We start from the raw sequence: 21815 nt of genomic DNA, 5'->3' as shown, positions 1-21815 counted from the left end.
GTTTCAGCTTTAACAGGTCATACACGATTTGTTTTCTTATTAAATTCTAAATGGTTGTACACAATAACTACGGAGTGTATGTAATCTATTTGTATGTTTTTTTAGCTTGTCCAATTAATCTCTGTTCTTGAAAACCTATTAGATTACTGAGTAGTACATTATTATTACAGAATAGTTGGTTTGTTATCGCTTAGATCGTTTATTTGTCTGTGGAATAGTAATAAATTTGGGAATAAATTGCCTGGTACTTCTTCATAGTAATTACAAGCAATTTGGTAAACAAATTAAATTGCACCATTTTTGTGACAAATTATAAATTTAAAAGATTAACCCAGGTATTGGAATATTGGTGCAATGTCTAAGAGCAGTAATTGGACTGTAAGCAATGTAATAGATTATTTAAGATGACCCAAGTTGCTCCTGAGTGCCAGTGTTGTTGATGTGACGGGAGAAAAATTATGGCAATTATTTTGTTTTGGTGCCATCTCCTGTTCGATTTCCCCTGATTCTCTTTCATGCTGGCATTTCAAATGACAGATCAGAGATGCTTTGTTAATGGCCAATTACACTGTTCAAATGTGTGTATGTGTTGAGAGTGGGTGCACTGGCATCCTGGGAGATGTCTGTGAAATACCTGAGCAGCACACATTGCTCAAGCAGGGCAAGTTTCCATTCAGCGTAGTGGTTTGTATTGATGCTGGTGTAATAGTCATTCTCATTTGATGTCATTAGGTATTTATTTGTTGTGTTTACTCCTCCTCTCCCCCACTCCTGTTGCAGTGGCTGGCGTAAGTGAAGCTTATGAGGATGCAGCGAATTGCTTATGGTTGCTCTCCAATTCTAAACCCTGCCCCACCTGCAAGTCTCCAATACAGAAAAACGAGGGCTGCAATCACATGCAGTGTGCTAAGGTACGCTACAAAAGATGGTTTCCACAAACCTCTTACCGATGTGACATAAAACAGCATCTTCTGAGCATGTGCATGAGTTCTGTTTTCCTTTTGAGTTTTACAAGTATCTTAGAAGTTCTTTATACTGTGTGTGTTTTTTTCCTTTATACATGACCAAAATTAAGGGATCAAACAGAAATTATTCATAATTTCATCTTAACATGGCTGCTTGACAAAATTTGAAAGCAATTTGATACGTTTGAATCAACCTAACAATGATCCAAACTTAATTAAAAGTGGAATATAACTGGATGTAGCAACATAAAGCTGATTAATATGAACCCCCTGGCGTATTAAAGGGCATGTATGCAAATATTTGAGCTTTTAGGTATTATTTTGTGCATTTAATTCCTGTGTTTTAAATTTATTGAAGTAAGCTTGTGCAGTAAATTGCAAATATATCTTGACAATATCAGTCGATCCAATATTCACATCGCAAATGACTGGAGGGCATTTGCAATACGTCTCCTAATACATTCCAACTGTTATGAACTTGCATTTTGAAGACTTACATTGGTTAAATGTTAGAATAGAAATATCATTTCTATTCTACCAAATAGAAATGACATTGTACAAAATGCTAAAGGTCACATAGTGTAGGAAAGAAGATAATGAAGATCTGAAATAGGCATTGCAAAATTTTGCAGCTCTACATTAGAATTGTGTATTTTATTATCAACTCAAACTGAAAAAAGAACATCACAAATGACTAAACCTGATGAAGAAGATAATGAGGGAATGTAAATCTCCAAAATTTTAAGATTATATTCAGAAAACATCTTAGTCTGAATAGATCATTCATAAGCTACCACTAGCACAATTTGACATCTCATGTGCTGACACATTTCTTCCTGTTCCTGCAAATTTAGGATCCTTTTTAAACTCTAAGTGGATTATTGTTCGATACCAGTTCATTTAATTTTTGCTTTGATGTTTTATTTAAACCAGCCAGGTACATTTTTCTGAGTTTTCGCTGTTTTTCAATTATATGATTATTTCCAAGCAAAGTGTTTAAGACATGAGAAGGTTTATTTAATCTTATGGAGCAAATTATATACCTTTTTTAACATTTGGGGAAAAAAAGCACTGTAACAAAACCTTACATAAAAAAGAGCTATGGAGTTGCAGACCAAATACTTATGACTCTGCTGAACACCTATCGTGATTCTGAAGTGTTGAACATCTTTTGAAGTCTCTTGATCCATTTTCGCACACACAGACTCCATCCCTGAAACTGTTGAGATGTTCCAGAGGGGCAATATGTGGGAATACTACATTTTCTTTGATCCTCTTGAGAAGTCAAGTAATAACTCTGCAATGTTGCAATATCTGAAGGAGCCAGTGATTCATACTTTTTTTCTTCATTTATATACATTTTATCTGTATGCAGCTCAGCTTCTGCTTAGTGCTATTCTGGCTCGTCTAGTTTGGAGACACAAAAGATAGAACTACCAATGTGAATTATTAACTTTTCCCATCTCACAGCTCAACTTAATAACAAACATCTATCTGCTGACTGTGAATCAACAGCCTGAAGAGGACTTCAGGTTTACAGAGAAAATGCTTCTTGGAAGAAACCAATTACACAAATAACAGGAAGAGGCTAGTGAAGGACCATCCACTCTGGCAATGACTAGCAACACGTAGTCAAGGCTGAAGAACTGGTGAAAAGTGTTTGTCAGACAGATGATCAAAATAAAAATTCTTATTGCTAAGGCAACACATCAAGCTGAAGATAAATGATGGTTTGGGGGTGTTTTGATGCAGTTCCAGCTGATGATGCTTTAATTACATTTTAAGGCATGTTCAATCAACGTGTTTATTACTCTGTCAAGTTGTGCTGTGTTTTACCTTCAGGAGCTCATCTGAAAGGTTTCAAAGGTGTCAGTCTGAAGGACGGTGAACTCAATCCAAACTCTGCTGCACAAAAAGACCTTTAAGAGGAGGATTGTGTTCTGTTAGTCATCTGACCTCCACCTTTTAAAAAGGCTGTGGGATCAGCTTCACCAAAATGTTCAAATCCTTCAGCCAATAAATCTGTGGGAGGTTTTTGCCAACATGCTTGCAAGTGTGAAGAAGAGACTGCTTCCTTTAAAACTCTCAGCTTGGATACTTTCCAAAGCTATGATTATATTCAAGGTTTGCAACTTTAATGTTTACACTGTTTATACCAGTAATCTTACTTCGATATTGTCTCTCATTTTCAGAGAGACTTGTTTTGAACAGAAATACATGGCAGCATGGTAAACAGTATGATTATATGATTATAAAGACTATAATTCAGTTCAAAAATACTTTTAATTTCCCTTTGGGATAAATAAGTCCTCATAAATGGTGATTCTGTGGGCAGAAAGGATCTCCGGTTGCAGTCAGTCTTATTACAAATCTGTAGAGAGCTCTGACTGAAGGCTGTTGCTGTTTCCCTAAAAGAAGCAAACTCCAGAGAAAACGGAGCAAGCCAACTAATGTAGTTAGCCAAGCTAAAGATATGTACTTTATTTAAACTGTTAGAACATAAGAGTTCTAACAGTTCTAATAAAGATGACTTTATTTTTAAAATAAAGTCATCTTTATTTTAAAAGATGACTTTATAGTTTTTAGTAGATATAGTGTATTCACTTTGTAACATGTTGGGTTTAAAAGATAAAAGCTGTTTAGAAATTTGATGGATTTCTCAGGGCTCTCTATCAGCCAGATTCTGTGTGTTTTCCTGTTTTTTGCAGATAAGATATTTTTTCCTCTTTTGCAAATTAATTTGTGCAACAAGAATGGCCTTCAACCAAGTGTTAGATTTCATTTGTACTTTACACAGCTTGTGAAAATTGCACAAAGGGGTGAAAATCTAAAGATTTGTTTTGTGTCTAAACGTTCAAGGCTTTTCGTTTCAAGTTTAGATTTATGAAGGAAAATTGTAATGACATGTTACCAGATAAGTCCAAACTACAATCCCTGCTATCACTGTTGCACTTTTCCCTAAAAGAAGCACACTGCAGTCATTCTGGCAGGATGTTGCTTATTTTACTGTGTGACAGTAATGTTGCTTCCTCCACTGGTTAAAGGGGCTGACTAGAGACTTGCGATTCACTTTGGTGAAATGGAGGTGCCTTCCTGAGCTGAAAGGCCATATGAGGCTGAGCCTCTTGACCTGTTATTACCTCGTAAAAAATGGTTTTAACCTCACTGCTGGGAAACATGGGAGACAGTGTTGCCAAGGAACTGCCATCTTATTTCTTCTGTTCTTTCGTTGCACTTTTTTTCCTCCCCTTTTGTCTGTCCATTTTACACCCTCTTTGTTTGTGTGTCTGTACATCCATTTATCACCCTCCTTCGTCTCCCCCTTCACCCCCCTTCTTAGCGTTTGCATTGGTTTTTCTGAAGTGTCATGTAAGTGTAGCGTTACCAGGACAACACAGATGTCAGCCCTTTGTGTCGGCTAGCTTGTCACCCATATAAGCACTTGTGACACGGAGAGAAATTACTTAGATGCAAACGCGCTGCAGATTCAAGCACTTGATGCGTTTGTTATTCAGCAATGCCGATGGGACTGGTCGCTAATGTTGTCGGTGTGCCTTCTGGTGGCAGCAGACTGCAAGGAACTACGACATCCTAAGAGCTGCTTTTATGATGCAAAACATAGATTTTCCTTTATCCTCTGTGTGTTAAGACAAATAAATGAGAAGCTTATTTCAAATAAATAATTCTCTTCCATTAGCTTATCTTTTATAACTGATTATAATTCAATTCATTTTCAAGATTTTAAAGTGGTGGGAAAAAAAAAATCAATAGTTAAATCAATTAAGCTGTATCTCAGTTTCTAATTTACCACTGGGTAGGGTAAGTGAATATTATTACTTTGCTCTCTAGTCTCAGGAGTAGCATCTAACTACAGCTGTAAACGAGACATTGCTTTTCTGCTCCGCCAGTGTAAGTACGACTTCTGCTGGATCTGCCTGGAGGAGTGGAAAAAGCACAGCTCGTCAACCGGCGGCTACTACCGCTGCACCCGTTACGAAGTCATCCAGCAGGTGGTGGAACAGTCGAAGGAAATGACAGAAGAGGTACATACAGTCACACTGGAATTGGATTCTGTTATATAAGAGTTGTACGTTATTTGCAGTGATTCCATCCCAGTAAGATGTACTGTCTTAAATAAGATTTCACAGCCGTGTGTGACAACAGGGAGCAGACACGGTTGCGTGACGGCAGCTGTTATTTGAGTAGCCCCCTGTTGCGATGATGTAAAATAAATATTTTGCAGGCAGCCATGCTTCTTCTTCGTTTATTAGTTTTTGGGGGCGGGGGGATTTCTTCATGAAAGCATTAAACTGTAGAACATCTCTGTATTTAATTTGATACTTATGAAAAAATGGAGAGAAGGTACTGCTTGCACTGTTATTGTAAAAAGAACTAGAAAGGGGATTATGAGAAGGCAAATACCGTATATGTGCAATTGATATTGTTCATACATTTCTTCCTAGCACTCAAAAACCTATGCCAGCAAAGGCAGTGTTTTGTTGAATTATATTGACAAAAAGGCAATTGTAATACACTGGTAGGGTTTTTCTTAATCCTCTTATTTATGAAACAGAAAGAAATATGAGCCTAATATTTTATTCATTTTGGGGTGGTCAAGGGCAACTTTTGTTGGGAGAAAAAACTGTTGATTTAATCATTCAATACCTCATCAAAAACCTAAAGGAGTTCTTAATAGTTTTGCTTAATAGTGTGAGAGTAAAGTTATTGAAAACACAAATTACACATATTTACGGTCACAAAGTCTCCCTTCTCACAGGTGAAAAGAAGCTTATTTTTAGTCTCAGTTTGCAATCATCAGTACAGATTTCTCCTTTGGGACGGCTTTCTTTGTCTCCTCGGATGCAGGGTATTAACACTTTGTCTGTTAGGGAGAACAACATGTTCAGGAGTTTATTGACTGTGACTGTCTCGTCACGGTTTTGCAGGCAGAGAAGAAGCACAAGAGCTTTCAGGAACTTGATCGTTTTATGCACTACTACACACGCTTCAAGAACCATGAGCACAGCTATCAGGTAAACTTTGCCTCCCTCTGTTGTTTCATTTGCATATTATACTGACAGGCAGGCAGGCCAAGAAACCTTGGGGGAAACTTACCTCGCAGACAGACCGGCATTCATTCTTAAGTTCTAATCTACAAAGGTTAAACCTTTTTGTATGAAACATCTGTAATGTTAGAATGTACAATGATATTAAGTAACAGCTGAAGTAATTAACTGTTCTTTTTTTTACAACTGCAACCTTGGTATTTGACATCTGACACCATGTTAACATCTTGACAAATCAGTGTACACATGTCATTGGAATAAATGTTGCAGTAGATGCTTTTCTTTATTGTCCTAAAAACATAAAGAAGAAGGAACTTTTCAGGAAACAGTGACCGGTTGTTGTTTTATTGGCGTATCAAGTCTATAAAACAATCTTATTATGACAGAAGTCATCTCTTCTATGCACTGCTCTGTTTAACTTCATCTCTGTCCATTGTTTGGTGAGGCGAAGTTCCTAATACTGTTTAACGCAACAATACAACCTTGTGTCTTCCTCGTAGCTCGAGCAGCGCCTGTTAAAAACAGCCAAAGAGAAGATGGAGCAGCTCAGTCGAGCCCTCAGTGGAAGTGAGTGTTCAGTCTACCATGACGGTGTAAATTTATATTACACATTTATCTGCAAATTTGACTCCATCTTTGGTATTAAACTTTTGTAAATTGTTGCATGAGAGTAAAAATACTTAGGAAAGTCACTTAATTTGGGACATTTGTATTATTTAGCAGGGTACACTGGGCTTCTGCACAGGTTTGAAAAGTAAAGAGTTGGATTTTATGATTTTTTTTTTTTACTTGGACTTTGCTATTTTCCAAATTCCAGCTCTAGAGCATAATGGAACACAACATAAATAGCATTTCCTGCTAATTTACTGCACAATGCTATGTGTTCATAGGAAAAGCTCAAAATATCATCTGCTGCATATTAAGAAGATTCCAGTGATGCAATGACTGATTCTTATTACCACTATTTCACTGTTAGCTTTTATTTACTTTGCAGATAATTGCACCCAAATTCCCTGTGAGCACCGCTGAATGTGTCAAACCTTACCACAGAGCCATGACATTTGCTTTCATTTTTCTTTCAGATATAGAATATAAGTTGAGTACAGTTTCTAGAAATCATCAAGACACATTTTAACTCAAATCTCTAAAAAATGCTTCTGGTTAGCAAAGGTAGGTTTAGTTCTAATACAAAGCAATTTAGTCTTATTGTAATCTGATGCATGACATGATGTTGTTATCAAAGTCGCCCCCAGATAGTTGGCGATTCCATCTCCAGTCATCATATTTACTCATTAGTATGTTCTATTGTATAGATAAAGATTTGAATGATTATTCTATTCTGAACTCCAATAAAAGACCTTGCCTCCTTGCATTTTGCTCTGTTTTTGTAATGTAAACTGTAGAGTTTTTTTTTTTTCTTACGGAGCCCTCTTGGGAAAGAAATGTATTCAAATTAGACAATTAGTGTCAGCGTGATGCAAGAGAATTGAAATTCATAACACATAGAGGGCAGTGCACCTCTTGACACTACATATGTAACTTAAAAGAACAAAACCTGAAATTGATTTTGTATAGGTACTTTATTTGTCGGATTTCTAAAACTAAAGTGAAATAATGTAGGTGGGATTAAAAGGATGTGCTAAATTGTGTTTTCTGACTCTTCCTACTTGTCTTGCTTAGGGGAAGAAGGCCCCCCTGATACTACGTTCATTGAAGATGCGGTCCTAGAGCTGCTGAAGACCCGCCGCATCCTAAAGTGCTCTTATCCTTATGGATTCTTTCTAGAGCCCAAAAGCACAAAGAAGGAGATCTACGAGCTTATGCAGGTTTCAGAGCATCTTATTGAAAAGAAATACCAACTTCCACAGCAAGTCTATCTGACATGGGTCATTACAGATGGGGGGCTAAAGATTTGTAGCTCATGATCTTCCCCACATACCACCGTTAAACCAGCACATCTCATCTTTTTGTTATTGGTTGTATGAATACCAGTACTGACCCAGAACGGGGTTTTCTAAAGATTTGCAGTTTGACTTGTACTACAAATGTCTGATTCTTGTATACAATTAACAGGGTCTGAAGAGGTTTTGATCTTAAGGCATGTTGGACATTAAATGGTTGGCAGAAGAAACCTTTCTATACCACCACCATCTGTCAAATGTAGCATTGGGAAGTTAAGTAGTGAAAGTCCTGAAAAACTAGTTAGTTTGCAACAGTGCTAAGATTAATAAACTAAATTGTCAACTTAAATGTGACAGTATATATATTTTTTCTTTGGGAGTTTTGAAGCTGCTATTACAACAACTTCATAACCCTTGTTCTAGCTATTCTCTTGTTTGTTCTTAGTTATTTTTGAAAATCAGAATCAGGGATTCTGTAAAACAGGATTTTAATAATATATATAAAAAAAATAATTCAAAATTATTATGAATTTAACATTTTAAATGTTTGCATCTTAATTCAGCAAGTGTTGGCAAAACAGCTAGTGTTAGTAAAACAGACGTCTCTGTGTTTATTCTAAAAAAGTGTTCATTTGCAACTTCACCCTGACTTTTCCAAAACACTGCTAACCTTTTCAAATCCAACATGTTTCATGGTACAGAGTTTAGTCTTAAAAACAAAACTGACAACCTTCATTGTTCTCCAGCCTTCCTCAAATCTGGGGAAAGTCTTGCTCTCTTGAAACCTGAATCTGTTAGAGATATTTTTCAATGTCAGAGACACATAAATACAGCATAAAGTTTTACGTTTTAATTAGCTTCCTACATTTCTCTGCTGGCTCTGAATTCATTTTGAGTACCTTCCTGGTTCTGAAAATGGTTCATTTTTAGTTTTCTGTGCTTAGCACCAACCCATTTACCAGAATGTTGTTGGAGTGACCTTGGGATGCATAGATATATCGAACTTTAAACTTTGTCTGCTTGCATTTCCTAAAAACACTTACTTAAGTTTCCTAGGAAACATTCCTTCAGCCATCTTTTTTTCTTCTAGACTGACTTGGAAATGGTGACTGAGGACTTGGCTCAGAAGGTCAACAGGCCATACCTGCGAACTCCTCGCCACAAAATCATCCGTGCTGCATGTCTTGTACAGCAGAAGAGACAAGAGTTTCTGGCCTCAGTGGCTAGAGGAGTGGCCCCTAATGACTCTCCTGAAGCTCCCAGACGCAGGTAGAGTACAGAAAGGCAGATCACTAAAGGCTTTAAATATTTGCATGTTTTTTTTTAATGTTAGTTGTGCATAATTATTTTATTTATAGATATCATTTTCTGCATTTTTCCCAACAGTTTTGCAGGTGGAACATGGGACTGGGAATATTTAGGCTTTGCATCACCTGAGGTAAAGGAGTGCTTGTTTGAAATACCTTTGCTCAAGAATATACTTGTTTTACTAAATAACAAATTCAGCCAAATAATGTGTATTCCACTGATACATATAATTGAACTTTACCATGGAACTGTTTATGCAATTTTCTTCATACATTGTTAAACCATGTACTGTGACAGTTCTCAACTGAGAAATTGTCATTTTTGTGGTTTCATTTCTTTAAGTGTAACCTTAGACACTTAAGGTTACACTTAAGTAACTTAAAGTTCAATCCAGAAATCCAGATGATTTCTGGATTGGAAGAAATCTTTTGTCCTTTTGAAGTGAATTATTGCAGTACATCTTAGCACTTGTAACCCAAGTCATGCATGTCAAGACAAAACAAAAAGTACAGCACAGGAATAGTTGTGACAAGAAATCACCTGACACTTTTATCAATCAGTAATTACCATCCTCATGTCTTATTTTGATGTATTGTATAAGCTTTATAATAGTTTTGTCAATTTAGATATTTAAGCAATTCTTTTTGGTCTGAACATATTCATTCTTGTTTTGAAAATGACTGAACATACTTTATGGAAACCGTCAAATACAAAACTTCAACATGCAAATCAACAAAATGTAAATTTTATTGGTTGGTTGACCTTAAAAACTTCTAGCAAAAGATGCAAACATTAGCCAATGTTTCATTTCGGCTCAAGTTGTAACGTGAAAAGGTCAGTGGCTGATCTGGAAATTGATTATTTTGACCCTAATGAAAGGGCATGAAGTACCAAGGCTTAATAGGTGTAGTACACATTTTTTCCCAGTTCAAGTATTTTTTTTTTGTCATTCAAAGTTTGATCACATCTTTTTAACATGTTCAGATTTGTTTGAAACTGTCCTTAGTAATGATAGTTGGCATTGTCCTGTGATTTTACAAACCTCAGTGTCTTCTTGATGGTAGGAAGGGCAGGTGAATGGTGTTTTGGAACCGACTGAAGTGTTAGGTCTGTGTGTTTGCTGGCAATTTCATCTTAAGAGGAGGCCTCTTCTAAACTGATCAGTTTCATGTCTCAAACACTTTGGTAGCTTGTTTTTCTTATCAGCTACTGGGTTGTTCAGGTTGTCCTTAGTTGCTTGCTCCGAGGTCACTTTCAGAGTGGCTGTGCTTTTCTTTCTGTAGTTCTTGGGGAAGCTATGTCTTTAGCAAATAAGTTTTTCCAAAAGAAATTGGAATTATGCAACAAGGCAGAAAGCTGGCTAATCTGTTAGAATAATTTGGTTGCTGTAATGCCAAGAAATTTACACACATTTTTTAAAAAGGCTGTAAACAATTTTTGATGTTTTATTTTTTATTTATTAATTAATTAAATTATTTATTTTAATAGGAACAGGGATGTTTTTTTTATTCAAAAATGCTGTCCAGTTTTACATTGTTCTGTCTCTCAAGATGCAGGTCTCATTTCCTACGAGAAACTTCTTTGCGAATGGAAAATATTCTTCAATTAAAAATGTCAGGGGTGGGACAGTATTGACTTTACACACTTAGCCCAGCACTCTTTATGAACTATGTCCATTGTGAGTGTTGAAGACAGTTGCAGTCCATCCAAATAGCCAAATATATTATTAAAATAAAAGGTAAATGTACAACATTTTAATTATTACACTCCACCAAATATTGAGTCAAAGTAATCCTTTGCAATTTTGCACACTGATTTGTGGTAATGGTTGCAATTCCATATGCCAAATGAACAGACCTAACCTGCCACTAGCTAAGTTATATTGGTCATTAAAGCTTTTCAGAAATCAAGCTCTTATTTTAGATTTGAAGTGGTAAAGCAATACCTATGATTTCATAGTATAATTTATTTTGGATTTGAAGGTGCTTAATTTGCTTAATGTCTTTATCACTACTCTATTAATATCACAGCTAATGACAGTTAATAAATTGTTGATTTAGTTGGAGCTCCAGACCTTCTTATGAAATTAAAACAAACATCTAAACCTTGTTCCCATTCCTGTTTAAAACATGTCCTTTGAAGCAGCACTGACAAACCATGACAGTCCAAAGATCCCCATTGCTTTCTGCAGACTGGAGCAAGCCAAATGGCACAGTGTTCCCCTGTGCGCTCTTCAATGATTAAAAGTGTTACACTCATGCAAAAACCTTAGTATAGGTCTCTGGGTAATAGCACATTAGTTACAGATATTTGTGGTCAACACTTAGAGTCATAAAACTATCAGCTTTGATTATCGTCTTACAGTCTTTACCTACACAGTTACATCAGTACATTTTGGTTTTCACTTGAGCTGTAGTGAAAACTATAGATTGATAGTTTGTGCAAGATACAGACTCATTAGTATTGTTCTGTCTGTAGTCTTTACACAATAGATTTTGTCTTCGTTTCTCTACAATGTAAGGTTGTCATTCCCTGTAGAAGTTTTTTTTTATTTTATGTATAGTTTTAAATTTATGGGGGGAAAAAAAATAGATTGATTTTGATGATGGATCGGTTCTATTACATGACCTAAAAAGCAGTTTCAGTGGAAAAGTAGTTGCAAAGAATGATCTCCCCTGCCTAAACTGTGTCCATCACCAATACCTCAGAGTTTTTCCCTCTCCACTGCGCTGCCAGTGAAAAAGGTCAGCTGACAAAAGAATAAATGTCAAGAATTTTTCTCAGGTGCTTGTTAAAAACATATATTTCCCCTGCATGCTCGACAGAAGCTATAAATACACATGCCTATGTAAATCTACTTAAAATATAAAATGAAATCCCAGGATTTTTTATGTTGAATTTTCATGTGTGTTGATCACGTAGTTTTTTGTTTTTTGTTTTCAGACTTCATAGAGAAATCTGCTCCTTTACTACATTTATTCTGGCCTGAAGTTTATAGACAGCCAATATGGACATGATTTTATATTAATTATATTCTCCATATATTTATGAGAAGTGTTTTTTCATGGTGGACTGATAATGTACAACTTCGGGAAGCTTTGAAAATAAGAAAATTTAAATTATTGTGCATTTCTCCAATCCACTGAAAGCTAAAATCATACATTTACCCTGATTTGTATTCAAATGTCCCTTAAATTGGTTTGTTTCCTCAGTTATGAACTATAGTAATATTTTGTCATAGGTTATGTGTTGTTAATAGGATTGAGGAGGTTAAACAGGAACCTATTTTTTATTAAACCTTAATTTAACCAGATAAAAACCTGTTGAGGTCAAGACCTCTGTCACAATCATGACCTGGCCAGGAAGTCATAGGAGACAAGACAAATGGGCAACAAAAACAAAAATAAAAGTGGAATATATAACATGAAAACAATTTGACAATAAAATGTAAGCCTTTTACAACAAGCTGAGATGCTTTATAATTAAATTTTAAATTTAGTTATCACCTTTTACAGATTGTTCTTTGGTCTTCCACCACATTGTACATTTCCTGAAATGGAAAGTACATTTAATAAGGCAACCTATTGTTTCAGCTGCCAGACTGTAAATTGGTCTCAGTACTTAAATACTGATTTACTAATTAGTTCTTTTAAGTAGGTGGCTGAAGTTAAGCAGTGATTGCAAAACACTATTATCTTGCATATGTTTATGTATCAAAACATGAATGCTAATATTAGAACTGTAATAATATGTTTTAGTTTAGCAGCCGCAAAATAAATAATCTGTGTAAACTGTGTGTTCCTGGATAATGATAAACAGAAGATCTGCCAATAATTTCTTCGCAGGTGTCTGTAGATTAAACAATTATAAGACCCACGACCAGAGCTTATTTAGCTGAAAGCTGGTATCAAACAGCTCCCGAAGAAATAAGGGGGAGAAAAAAAAATCCTTTGTTGCTATATTAACATCGTCTTTCATGTTTTATCTCAGCCTCTCCGCGGTAAAACTGACAGCAGAGTGTTTCCATGAGGAGGCTCAGACATTTTACTCCTTCTCGTCGTGCGTCTCTACACAGCACAGGAACTGTAATCTTCTCTCTGTGAGAGCTGGGTTTTGAAAAGTGTGGATCACTTACGTTGATGTTTGGGTAGAAAAATGCCCTCCAAATTGGCACGTAACAATGTCACCCCTTACTCGCCTGGCTGCCACGGCACTTCAGTTTCCCACAACGCATCCGTCACCGTAAATACAACAGAACAAGATTTTACAAGACTATTATCCATCACTCTTTAAGATTGTTACGATCATTTTTATTTTAGTAAAGTACTTTGTAATCTGAAGAAAATTTGAAGCACAAGTACACAAAGCAGGAGAACAGATTTAATGAGGGAGAGAAGTGAGAAGTGTTGCTGCTCTTCAAAAGAACAAATTACCAGTGCACATGTAGATCAGATGGTCATCTCACCTCCTCTCCTTGTTCTCTCGTCCTTCTAAATAACAAACAGGATTGGAGGCTACTTTATTGTCAGATTAGTATGGGCTTGTGTTTCTAATAGCACAAAGTAAATATTCTCACCACATGCTTTTTATATATATCCGTCCCCTGATTAAGAGCTGCCATTTCTCTGCTGCAGCAGCTAATTGGAACACCGTGATAACTAATCAAAGCTGGCTGACACCGCCTCACAGGCACAGCTACAGATGGGCCCGCTCCATGCTTCTGACAATGCCGGCACATCGTTCATAGTGGGGCTATTTTTAGCACGGTGGAAACATAAAAGCCAGAATTTGGCTGACAGCCTTTTGATTATATATGAATGTGACTCAGTGACTTTTGCTAATGAATGAAAAGATTGACTAAGAAATGCTCTTGATCATTTTTTGAAGTGTTTAATATCGGGATCTAAAAAATGCAGGACGTCTAACTTATTCATGAGAACACTAACTAGTTATGGGAGCGTTATGGCAGATGTATTGGAATTTTTATTTATTTAGCGCTCGACCATGTAACAACTCCCAAACTCAGAGCTTCAACTCCAAACTGACATCAACTTGAGTTTACTGTGAAGGCAAATGAACATTATTTTTTCATTGCTTTGTTGAACACACACATACACTTAATGATCAGAAATCTTGTTGGCTATTGAATCACCCAGTGATTTGTGGGAAATCCTTTGATGATCTGGGTTATACAATTTTTTTTTTTTTTTTTTAAGTTTCCATCTATTAAATTTGTTGCATCACTCTTATAAAAGATCTGCAATTCGTATGCACCATTATTGGCTCACAGTCCTTTTATCCTTATCATATTAACATTGTTCAATTATTATTTCCCAGTAAAATGTTTATAGATTATCTCACAATTAAAAACTGTGCATTCAGATTAAGAGTTTTGCTTAATTGATTCTGCAACATTTATGCTCCAGTGAGTGGTACATTTCATTAGTATCACATTGCACTGTATTTTCCTTCTATAATGATCATGTGCAGCACAGTCTCTCTCTCTGTAATAAAGAGAAATGCTGTATTAGAAGATGGCTTTTTGGCTAATTGAACGTTGGGTGCTACATTACTTTCTGCCCATTAGAAGTGAATCTGTAGCAAATGTTAAAGAAATGGTACATGAGTTGTAAGGTTGGATGTTCAGTTTATGACCCTTTCATATATCAAATGATAAACCCTCGGCTCAGCAGCTGCTGCTGCTTCTTGTTTCTGAGGAAGAGAGAAGTGCATCTATGCTATATGCAAACCAATCGACCATCTGGAGATGCGTTCAATATGTTTTTCCAGTTGTAAAATAACACTAGTTAGAAATCAGTCAAAGAATTTTTGAGGTATTACCCTCACTGCTGAGATGAGTTAGTTTTGCACAAGTAGATCTTCCCAAACATTTTTGTTCCACTTCTTATGTTCTGAATTCAGTAACTCCAGGCTTGTTCTGCAGATCGAAAGGACTCAAGTATTTTCTCACTTTCAGAACAGGACTGATGCGTTTAAAGCCAATTAAACTCAACATATAAATCGAAGTGGCCGGTTTACAGCTTGTTTTTGGTCATTAATGACAAGCGCCACTGGGGTTCGTTGTTCTAATGTTAATGGCATTGCCTGGTTTTGCTTAAAGGAATATGCAGAGTTCCAGTACAGAAGGAGACATCGACAGCGAAGACGAGGGGACATGTCCAGTGTCCGAAGTAACACACCTGACCCTGATGATCTCAGCGACTCCACTTTAGGTACTGCTGCTATTTTCTTGTCCCCTTTTGTTATGTTTAATGTTAAAATCAACAGAGAATCGTCCTCAGCTATTAGCAACATTTCTTCTGTGAATTCTTCTTGATTTGTCACGTGCTGCTCGCTTTAGTTAAAAGTGTTGCTTTTTTGCTGCTGGTTCTCACATTAGGAAAATTGTTTAGACAAATTGAACACCTACTATTGGTAATTATATGTATTTAAAAAAGGACAAAGATACATACTTGTGGAGATTTGAAGTGAGTTCTGTTATATGATTATCGTAAAGTTGTAGGAAAATGAAAAAGAATGATCCCTTTTTTTTTACTTCTTCCATTTTTAATTTGATATTTATTGAGATTGTCAAATTTATTAAAGAGAAACTATAAGAAGACTAACTTAACTAATCAGGTTTTAGGACCCACCTTAAAAATGTTTATTTCGGATGTAAACTTGGGCATGATGAGACCTAAGAAGGGGGCCTAGCTTTACTTTCATCCTCTTGCACCAACTAATCTGAATTTGTACAAAGTTTAGACCCCAAGAAAGTTTCTACTCCAAGTTGGATTATAACTGCTTATAACCATTTAGGACTTCTCTTCAAATATCTTGAACTTCAAAGCTAATTTCCAAAGTAATCCAGTGTTTTTTTCTTTACTTGAATAAACAAAATCAGAAAAATTACAGCTGAACAGCCCAGTATTTTAAATCAGTCAGTCTTGTTCATCACATTTATTTTGGCCGTGTGAGGTGATTTGCCATTTCTGAAGGCTGCAAAAAGGCACTGCTGTGCCAAGGACCATTTATTCATTTCAGTTAAATGCTCATAATTAGTAAATTTTCTGCTTAAACTCTGAAGGTCAGTAGTTTGCCAGGTGGTTGTAGCCATTTGCTCTAAACTGGGAATAAATGGAGCACATGTGATAATTGCTTATGAATTGAATTACTTTTTAAGAGCAACTGTGGAGTCAGCTTAATGACTGTAATTTTGACTCTTGTATGTGTATTTTTTTGTCTATTTATTTCCAACAAAAGAAGCCCAGGATGGTGGTGGTGGCCGCAGACAAGGTCATTTGATGGTGAGTGCACATTTAACAGGCTTCATATGAGCCCAAGGCTTTCAGCTGGGAAACCATTTCAGGTTAAATAATCAATATTTACAACAGGTGGCATGCTCTCTTTACTTTGGCATTAGCTTAATTAAAGTAAAATAGTTTCCTGGGAAAAAAAATAAAAAATTGGCTTAGGCTTGAGTTACTATATATTCTTTTGTAAACCATATAGTTGCAGACTTGTTTGCAGAAATACACTGAAAAGTGATAAAGGCTTCCTATCAGGTCCCAACGTTTTCCATATCAATACAATTTTTGGAATTTATAGCTAAAAACTAGACACAGTCAGAGGAGAACATGCACAAAATAACATAAAACTTCCAAATTTTCTACAATACAGTCTGCAACCTTTACAACCGAAAGCAATTTAGCTCTTTAGAAAGTGAGATGAAGCTCATTTGGAGCCACAAATGTCACGACTTTTTGAAAAATGACAACTTATTAGACTAATGCTTACCAGCTTTACAAACAAAAAAAAAAGAACCAGTGTTTCTTTTTTAGGATTAAAATAAAGGAACAAGAAAAAAGATGGATATCTTTTTTAATTTATTTTTTTAAAATCAGATTTCTGTAGTGACGAGAGACGCATCCTAAAACATTGCTGGTATTTCTAGTGTTTTTTTTAAGGAAATTCAGTGCAAATATTTCAGAAAAACACAGTTAAAATCCTGCTTTTGTTATTGTATCTTTCCTTAAAAGCTTGCTTGTTCCTATCCATCTTTAGCCAAAGTTATTAAGAGTCATTGTGGAAAGTGCAAAAGGACACTTGTGGCTCCAGAGCTGCAGGCTGCAGACCCCTAAAACAGACAGTATTTTTCTGCTTGTGTTGTTGATATCCTGCATCCTGTTTGCTCTTGCAGGGTCTCGACTCCCTGGATGAGGATGACCCAAACATTTTACTGGCCATTCAGCTCTCTCTCCAAGACTCGAGGATGACAGAGATCGGCTCCAGTCACGATGCCCTCGCCAACGAAGCCTCGCTCGGTGCGATCGGTACTTCCTTGCCTTCCAGACTTGAGCAGTCCGCTCCGGGCGTCGACGTCCTCCACAGAGCTTCTCTCAGCAGCTCAGAACTGCTGGAGCGAGCCGATAACTTGGCCAGGCGGGGCAACATCAGAAACCAGTACTCTCCCGGCCCCGGCGGCCCCACCTCGGTGCAGCACTGTGACATCCGTCTCCGGTCGCAGAAACCAGCCACTCTGCTGGGCAGCAACTCCTCCACCGGCCTTTTCTCTTCCTCCACAGACTCGACCACGTGCGGCAGCAACGAACCGTCGTCGTCGTCTGCCTTGACAACGAATGCTAATCTGCTTGGAAACATCATGGCTTGGTTTCACGACATGAATCCGCAGGGCATCACCCTGGTTCCACCGACCGACCCCGACGTGGCCCCGCTTCCTGAAGGCAGAGAAGGATGCCCACAAGACAACGAGAAAGGCGGCTTCATCGTCTTCCCCGACGACAGGAAACCTCAGGAGGCGATGGCAGACGCGGGGTTTTGCACGCAGAGGTCAAGCAACACGGAGGAGAAGGAGAGCGCCGTCGCCGAGAGGCCCACTCAGTTGGATCTAGTGGGGTTGGACACCATGCAGCTACCTTACGCTGTGGCGCCTGACAGAAGTGGAGAGCATGGCGAGCGTGTGAGCTCAAAGGGCTGCCATGTTGACAGTCCACGGTCTGACTATGCCTCTGACCAGCTGCCCAGCACCAGCTCTTCTGAGTGGGAGGACCACATGCACTTGGTTTGAGTCGCCTGGCTGGGAAGACGAGGAGGTTCACTGAAGTCCAAAAACCACTACAGATTGGAAAGCAGCTTTGCTGGAGCTGCTGGTATAGAATGTACTGCGATTGATTAATTTGTCAGCTATACTTTGCTAGGGAGCATTTACAGTTTAAATCCAGTGCAGGAACTGTAGGCCAGCAGTGAAATCAGACCACTGATTATTTTATAATTTTTTTTAGTATCGTGAGCACACACTGCAATGAACGCACTAAGATGATTTGAAACAAATTAGAAATTATACCTTGATGAAAATGAAATGTGTTGCTGTTATATTCAAACATCAACATTTTCTATAGGATGCAGATCGAGAGATGGCTCTCATTGCCGTCCAAATCTGCTTTCTTCATAGGTGCCAAACACTGACTTATAAAAGCACAGTTTGCAGTCACCAAGTGGATTTTTTTAAAGCAAATTGTGCCTGATTATCACAAACTCAGAAACCCTAAATGTGAACATCCTGAGCCATATTTTTGTTTGAGCTTGTGGTTCAGTGTTCTTTTCAAATCCCGCTCACTGAAAGCTTTCGCGTGCTGTGTGAAACTGAATAGTTTAACACTGCGGTGGTAGTGGATATTATGAGAAACTTCCAAGAAAAGAGAAAAAAAAAGGTTATTTGTTCAATTGAAAAAGCAGGTGGCCTACCCAGAAATATTTCAGAATGGTCTTGACAATGGTTATTCATCTCCGAGGATCAGCCTGAATGGGAAGCGTCCTCAGAGCTTAAAAAAATGAGAAACACTGACTGATCTAGAGGGATGGAGGCGGCGGAGGGGATCGCTCTGTTTGATTCAGCCCCCACGTTCTGAAGAGACTGCTTTGAATTCGGTTGTAGTTCATGTGAAAATAATGTCTAAGCTGAATGTTTAATGTGAAAGACGAGAGGTCCGGTTCGTATGCACCAGGGAAGGTCGGCCAATAAGAAAACAAGGCAATCACTTCCAGTCTTATTCTCATGAATTATTACTGCTCTAGTTGTGATTAGGTGGATTAATCTCTGCAGGGTAGTGCATAAAGAACTTCCCAACTGTGTGAATGGTGAATCCATATCTTTGAAGCACTTCTCTGTGAAGCTGAAATTACAGTGCCTTCATGTCAGTCTTCATGATTCGGTTTTTTCCACCTTCTTCTGAGTGCTATTCACACAGACACAAAAACACCTGTTACCTTAAAGAAGCGTCTCTCTCGTGACATTTGGCAGGAAAACACAAACTCCAGTCCTTTTTTTTTTTTTTTTGTTTTGTTTTTATTAAATCCAGATCTTTGTAGCATGATGCTTTTTGTGCGTTCACACAATACACTGATGGACAGAACGGATTGTGAAATGGTTTGATAAGACATGTAACTGTTAAAATATTGTGAGTATTCTGTGCCCTATGTTTATTTGATTAAAAAAAAAGCAAATTATTTGTATCATTGAAGTACATTCACAGACTGTATGTGTATCATGTATCTGAGGAAAGTTGCAATATAACGTAGGTATTTCTGCTTTTATTCGTGAATAACTCGACATGAAAAACAATCATGTTTGACTTTAAAGAACTAATTTTGTTTATGTACGGACTCGTGTCTGATTCAAGTAAATTAGCTTTTATAAAAGTTGACACATAGAGGAACACTACATCTAGCAGCATTTTTATTTTAATTCTTTTTTTCGCTTTCATACAAGGCTCAAGTATTTAAACTGGCAGTGCCATACTCATGATGGAGCTATGATGAATTCAAGGGTCCTAACCACAGGAGACATGTTTGTTGGTCAAATGGTATGCTGGGTTTGTAATGGTTGCAATTCAAGAAGAAGGTCCTACTTTACTTATATTTCACCTCTGATCTCTAGGTGACTTATTTTAAGAAATGACGACTTTTTGTAACTCATTAAGATTTTCTATTGTAAAGCAACTAATTCTTAAAATGCTGTTTGCACTTTCATAGTCTATACTTGATACATTTCCTCTTTATATGAAAACTGTTTGGTGTGTGATGCCAATAAACTGTTAAGTTTTACTGTGTTGGTAGTTATCGCTTTATTTTTAAAATCTTTGAATAGTCAGACGTCCTGTTCAGATCAGTTGAGTTCCTTGAGGGCAAAAATATTTTAAAGCCAAGAAAAATAAATCCTCAGCACTGTTAGTCAAATCAGACAAGTTACTTTAAATCACGCTTTTTTTTTTTTTTTTTTTTTTAACATAAAAACAGCCTTTTGAGTTGCACTCCACTACAACGACATGGTTGATGACCTGTCATCGAACCACACAAGGTGACAGCCTATTGTTGCAAACTAAAACAGATTGTTATCTTGATGGGGGGGGAAAAAAACGCCCTTTCAAAAGGAGTTGTGTCAAATTGGCACCACTTACTGGCAACGGAGCAGAAAAATAGAGTGAGCACTCCCCTAAAATCTCTGTGCAGCAAAAGGCAGTGAGATTATTAAAGGTGAAAACAACCACTCTTCGTTCCCAGAATATGAAAATACTATAAAGTTGGTTTCAAGGGAAGGAACAACCCAAGGATGAGGTGAGAAAATGCAACACAGCCTGAGCCACAGAGAGGACAGACTGCTTCTCATGGAGCCGAGACCAACAAAGTTTCTCTGGATGTTGTTTCCAAAAACATTTTCTAATATGCAGAACTCACTATAAGAGTGAGTTATACTTTTTAGAGTAAAAAATTTTTACAAATTCACCATATTAAATAGATCAGAGGCTTACCTGAAATGTTCCTCTTGCGTGATTGCACACCGTGTGGCTGGTGAAGTGACTTTTCTTTTTTTAGCAGTGTCTGAGCCAACTGAGGGAGGAAGTGTTTGATTGTATGTCAGGGTTTTTTTTTTTAACTTCTCCCATGTTTGCACAGCCATCGCTGCTCTGAAACGTTCAGTTGTCTCAGATGCCTTGTGGTTGTTTTTTTTCTTTTCTTTTTAGTATTTTGATCTTTGAACATGGATATAAAAAACTTGCAAGGTACAAGCCTGATCACAACTAAAAAAAAACACTGAACACATTGAAATGTATTTTATTTTTTAAGTTTTTACATCCATTTATAAACAAACTGGGATATCAACAAATATTTAAAGCTTCAATCGTGATGTGAAGCTTACTCAATTTGACTGGGAAATATTTCAACATCCTGATGCATAATAAAAGCTTCATCATACCCACACCGCAAATGTTTGAATTTAAAGGTGACATGACTACCTTTCGTCATGTAATACGAGGTACATTAAAATGTGTAAGAAGAAAATAAGTTCAACGACAGAAGTTAATGATTTGCAGCAGGAGGAGGAACAAGGTAACGATGTCCAGATAGAGGTTGAGAGCAGCAAACACGTACTCCTCAGGAGAGATTGCATACTTCCTGTGTTTCCCCCCGAGAATTAGCTGAGTGTCAAACACCAAGTACTGCAGGGAGACAGGCAGACAAAGACGCTGTAACATCCCTGACATCTGAAGACGGTG

The 21815-nt window shown here is 37.2% G+C and overlaps 2 protein-coding genes across 5 annotated transcripts in view; one reads left to right on the top strand and one right to left on the bottom strand.

The window, feature by feature from the left end:
* Positions 1 to 20364, top strand: part of LOC122830489 (ankyrin repeat and IBR domain-containing protein 1-like) — a 37784-nt gene extending 17420 nt beyond the window's left edge. For all 4 annotated transcript variants that reach the window (XM_044115824.1, XM_044115826.1, XM_044115825.1 and 1 more), the window contains exons 11-20: positions 781 to 911; positions 4874 to 5008; positions 5912 to 5998; positions 6532 to 6598; positions 7712 to 7857; positions 9023 to 9201; positions 9319 to 9370; positions 15362 to 15473; positions 16504 to 16547; positions 17441 to 20364. In XM_044115824.1, the coding sequence (XP_043971759.1) occupies positions 781 to 911; positions 4874 to 5008; positions 5912 to 5998; positions 6532 to 6598; positions 7712 to 7857; positions 9023 to 9201; positions 9319 to 9370; positions 15362 to 15473; positions 16504 to 16547; positions 17441 to 18328 (1841 nt within the window). In that variant the 3' untranslated portion in view covers positions 18329 to 20364. The remainder of the gene's footprint in view (positions 1 to 780; positions 912 to 4873; positions 5009 to 5911; positions 5999 to 6531; positions 6599 to 7711; positions 7858 to 9022; positions 9202 to 9318; positions 9371 to 15361; positions 15474 to 16503; positions 16548 to 17440) is intronic.
* Positions 20365 to 21388: 1024 nt separating this feature from the next.
* The window catches only part of zgc:110410 (uncharacterized protein LOC553618 homolog), a 31291-nt gene continuing 30864 nt past the window's right edge, over positions 21389 to 21815 (bottom strand). The window contains exon 15 of the mRNA XM_044116987.1: positions 21389 to 21758. Within this exon, the coding sequence (XP_043972922.1) occupies positions 21606 to 21758 (153 nt within the window). The 3' untranslated portion in view covers positions 21389 to 21605. The remainder of the gene's footprint in view (positions 21759 to 21815) is intronic.

This window comes from Gambusia affinis, linkage group LG05 (genome assembly GCF_019740435.1).
Source record: "Gambusia affinis linkage group LG05, SWU_Gaff_1.0, whole genome shotgun sequence".
Taxonomy (NCBI): domain Eukaryota; kingdom Metazoa; phylum Chordata; class Actinopteri; order Cyprinodontiformes; family Poeciliidae; genus Gambusia; species Gambusia affinis.
Note: the sequence above shows the minus strand (reverse complement) of the source record. Positions and strands in the feature narration are given on the sequence as shown.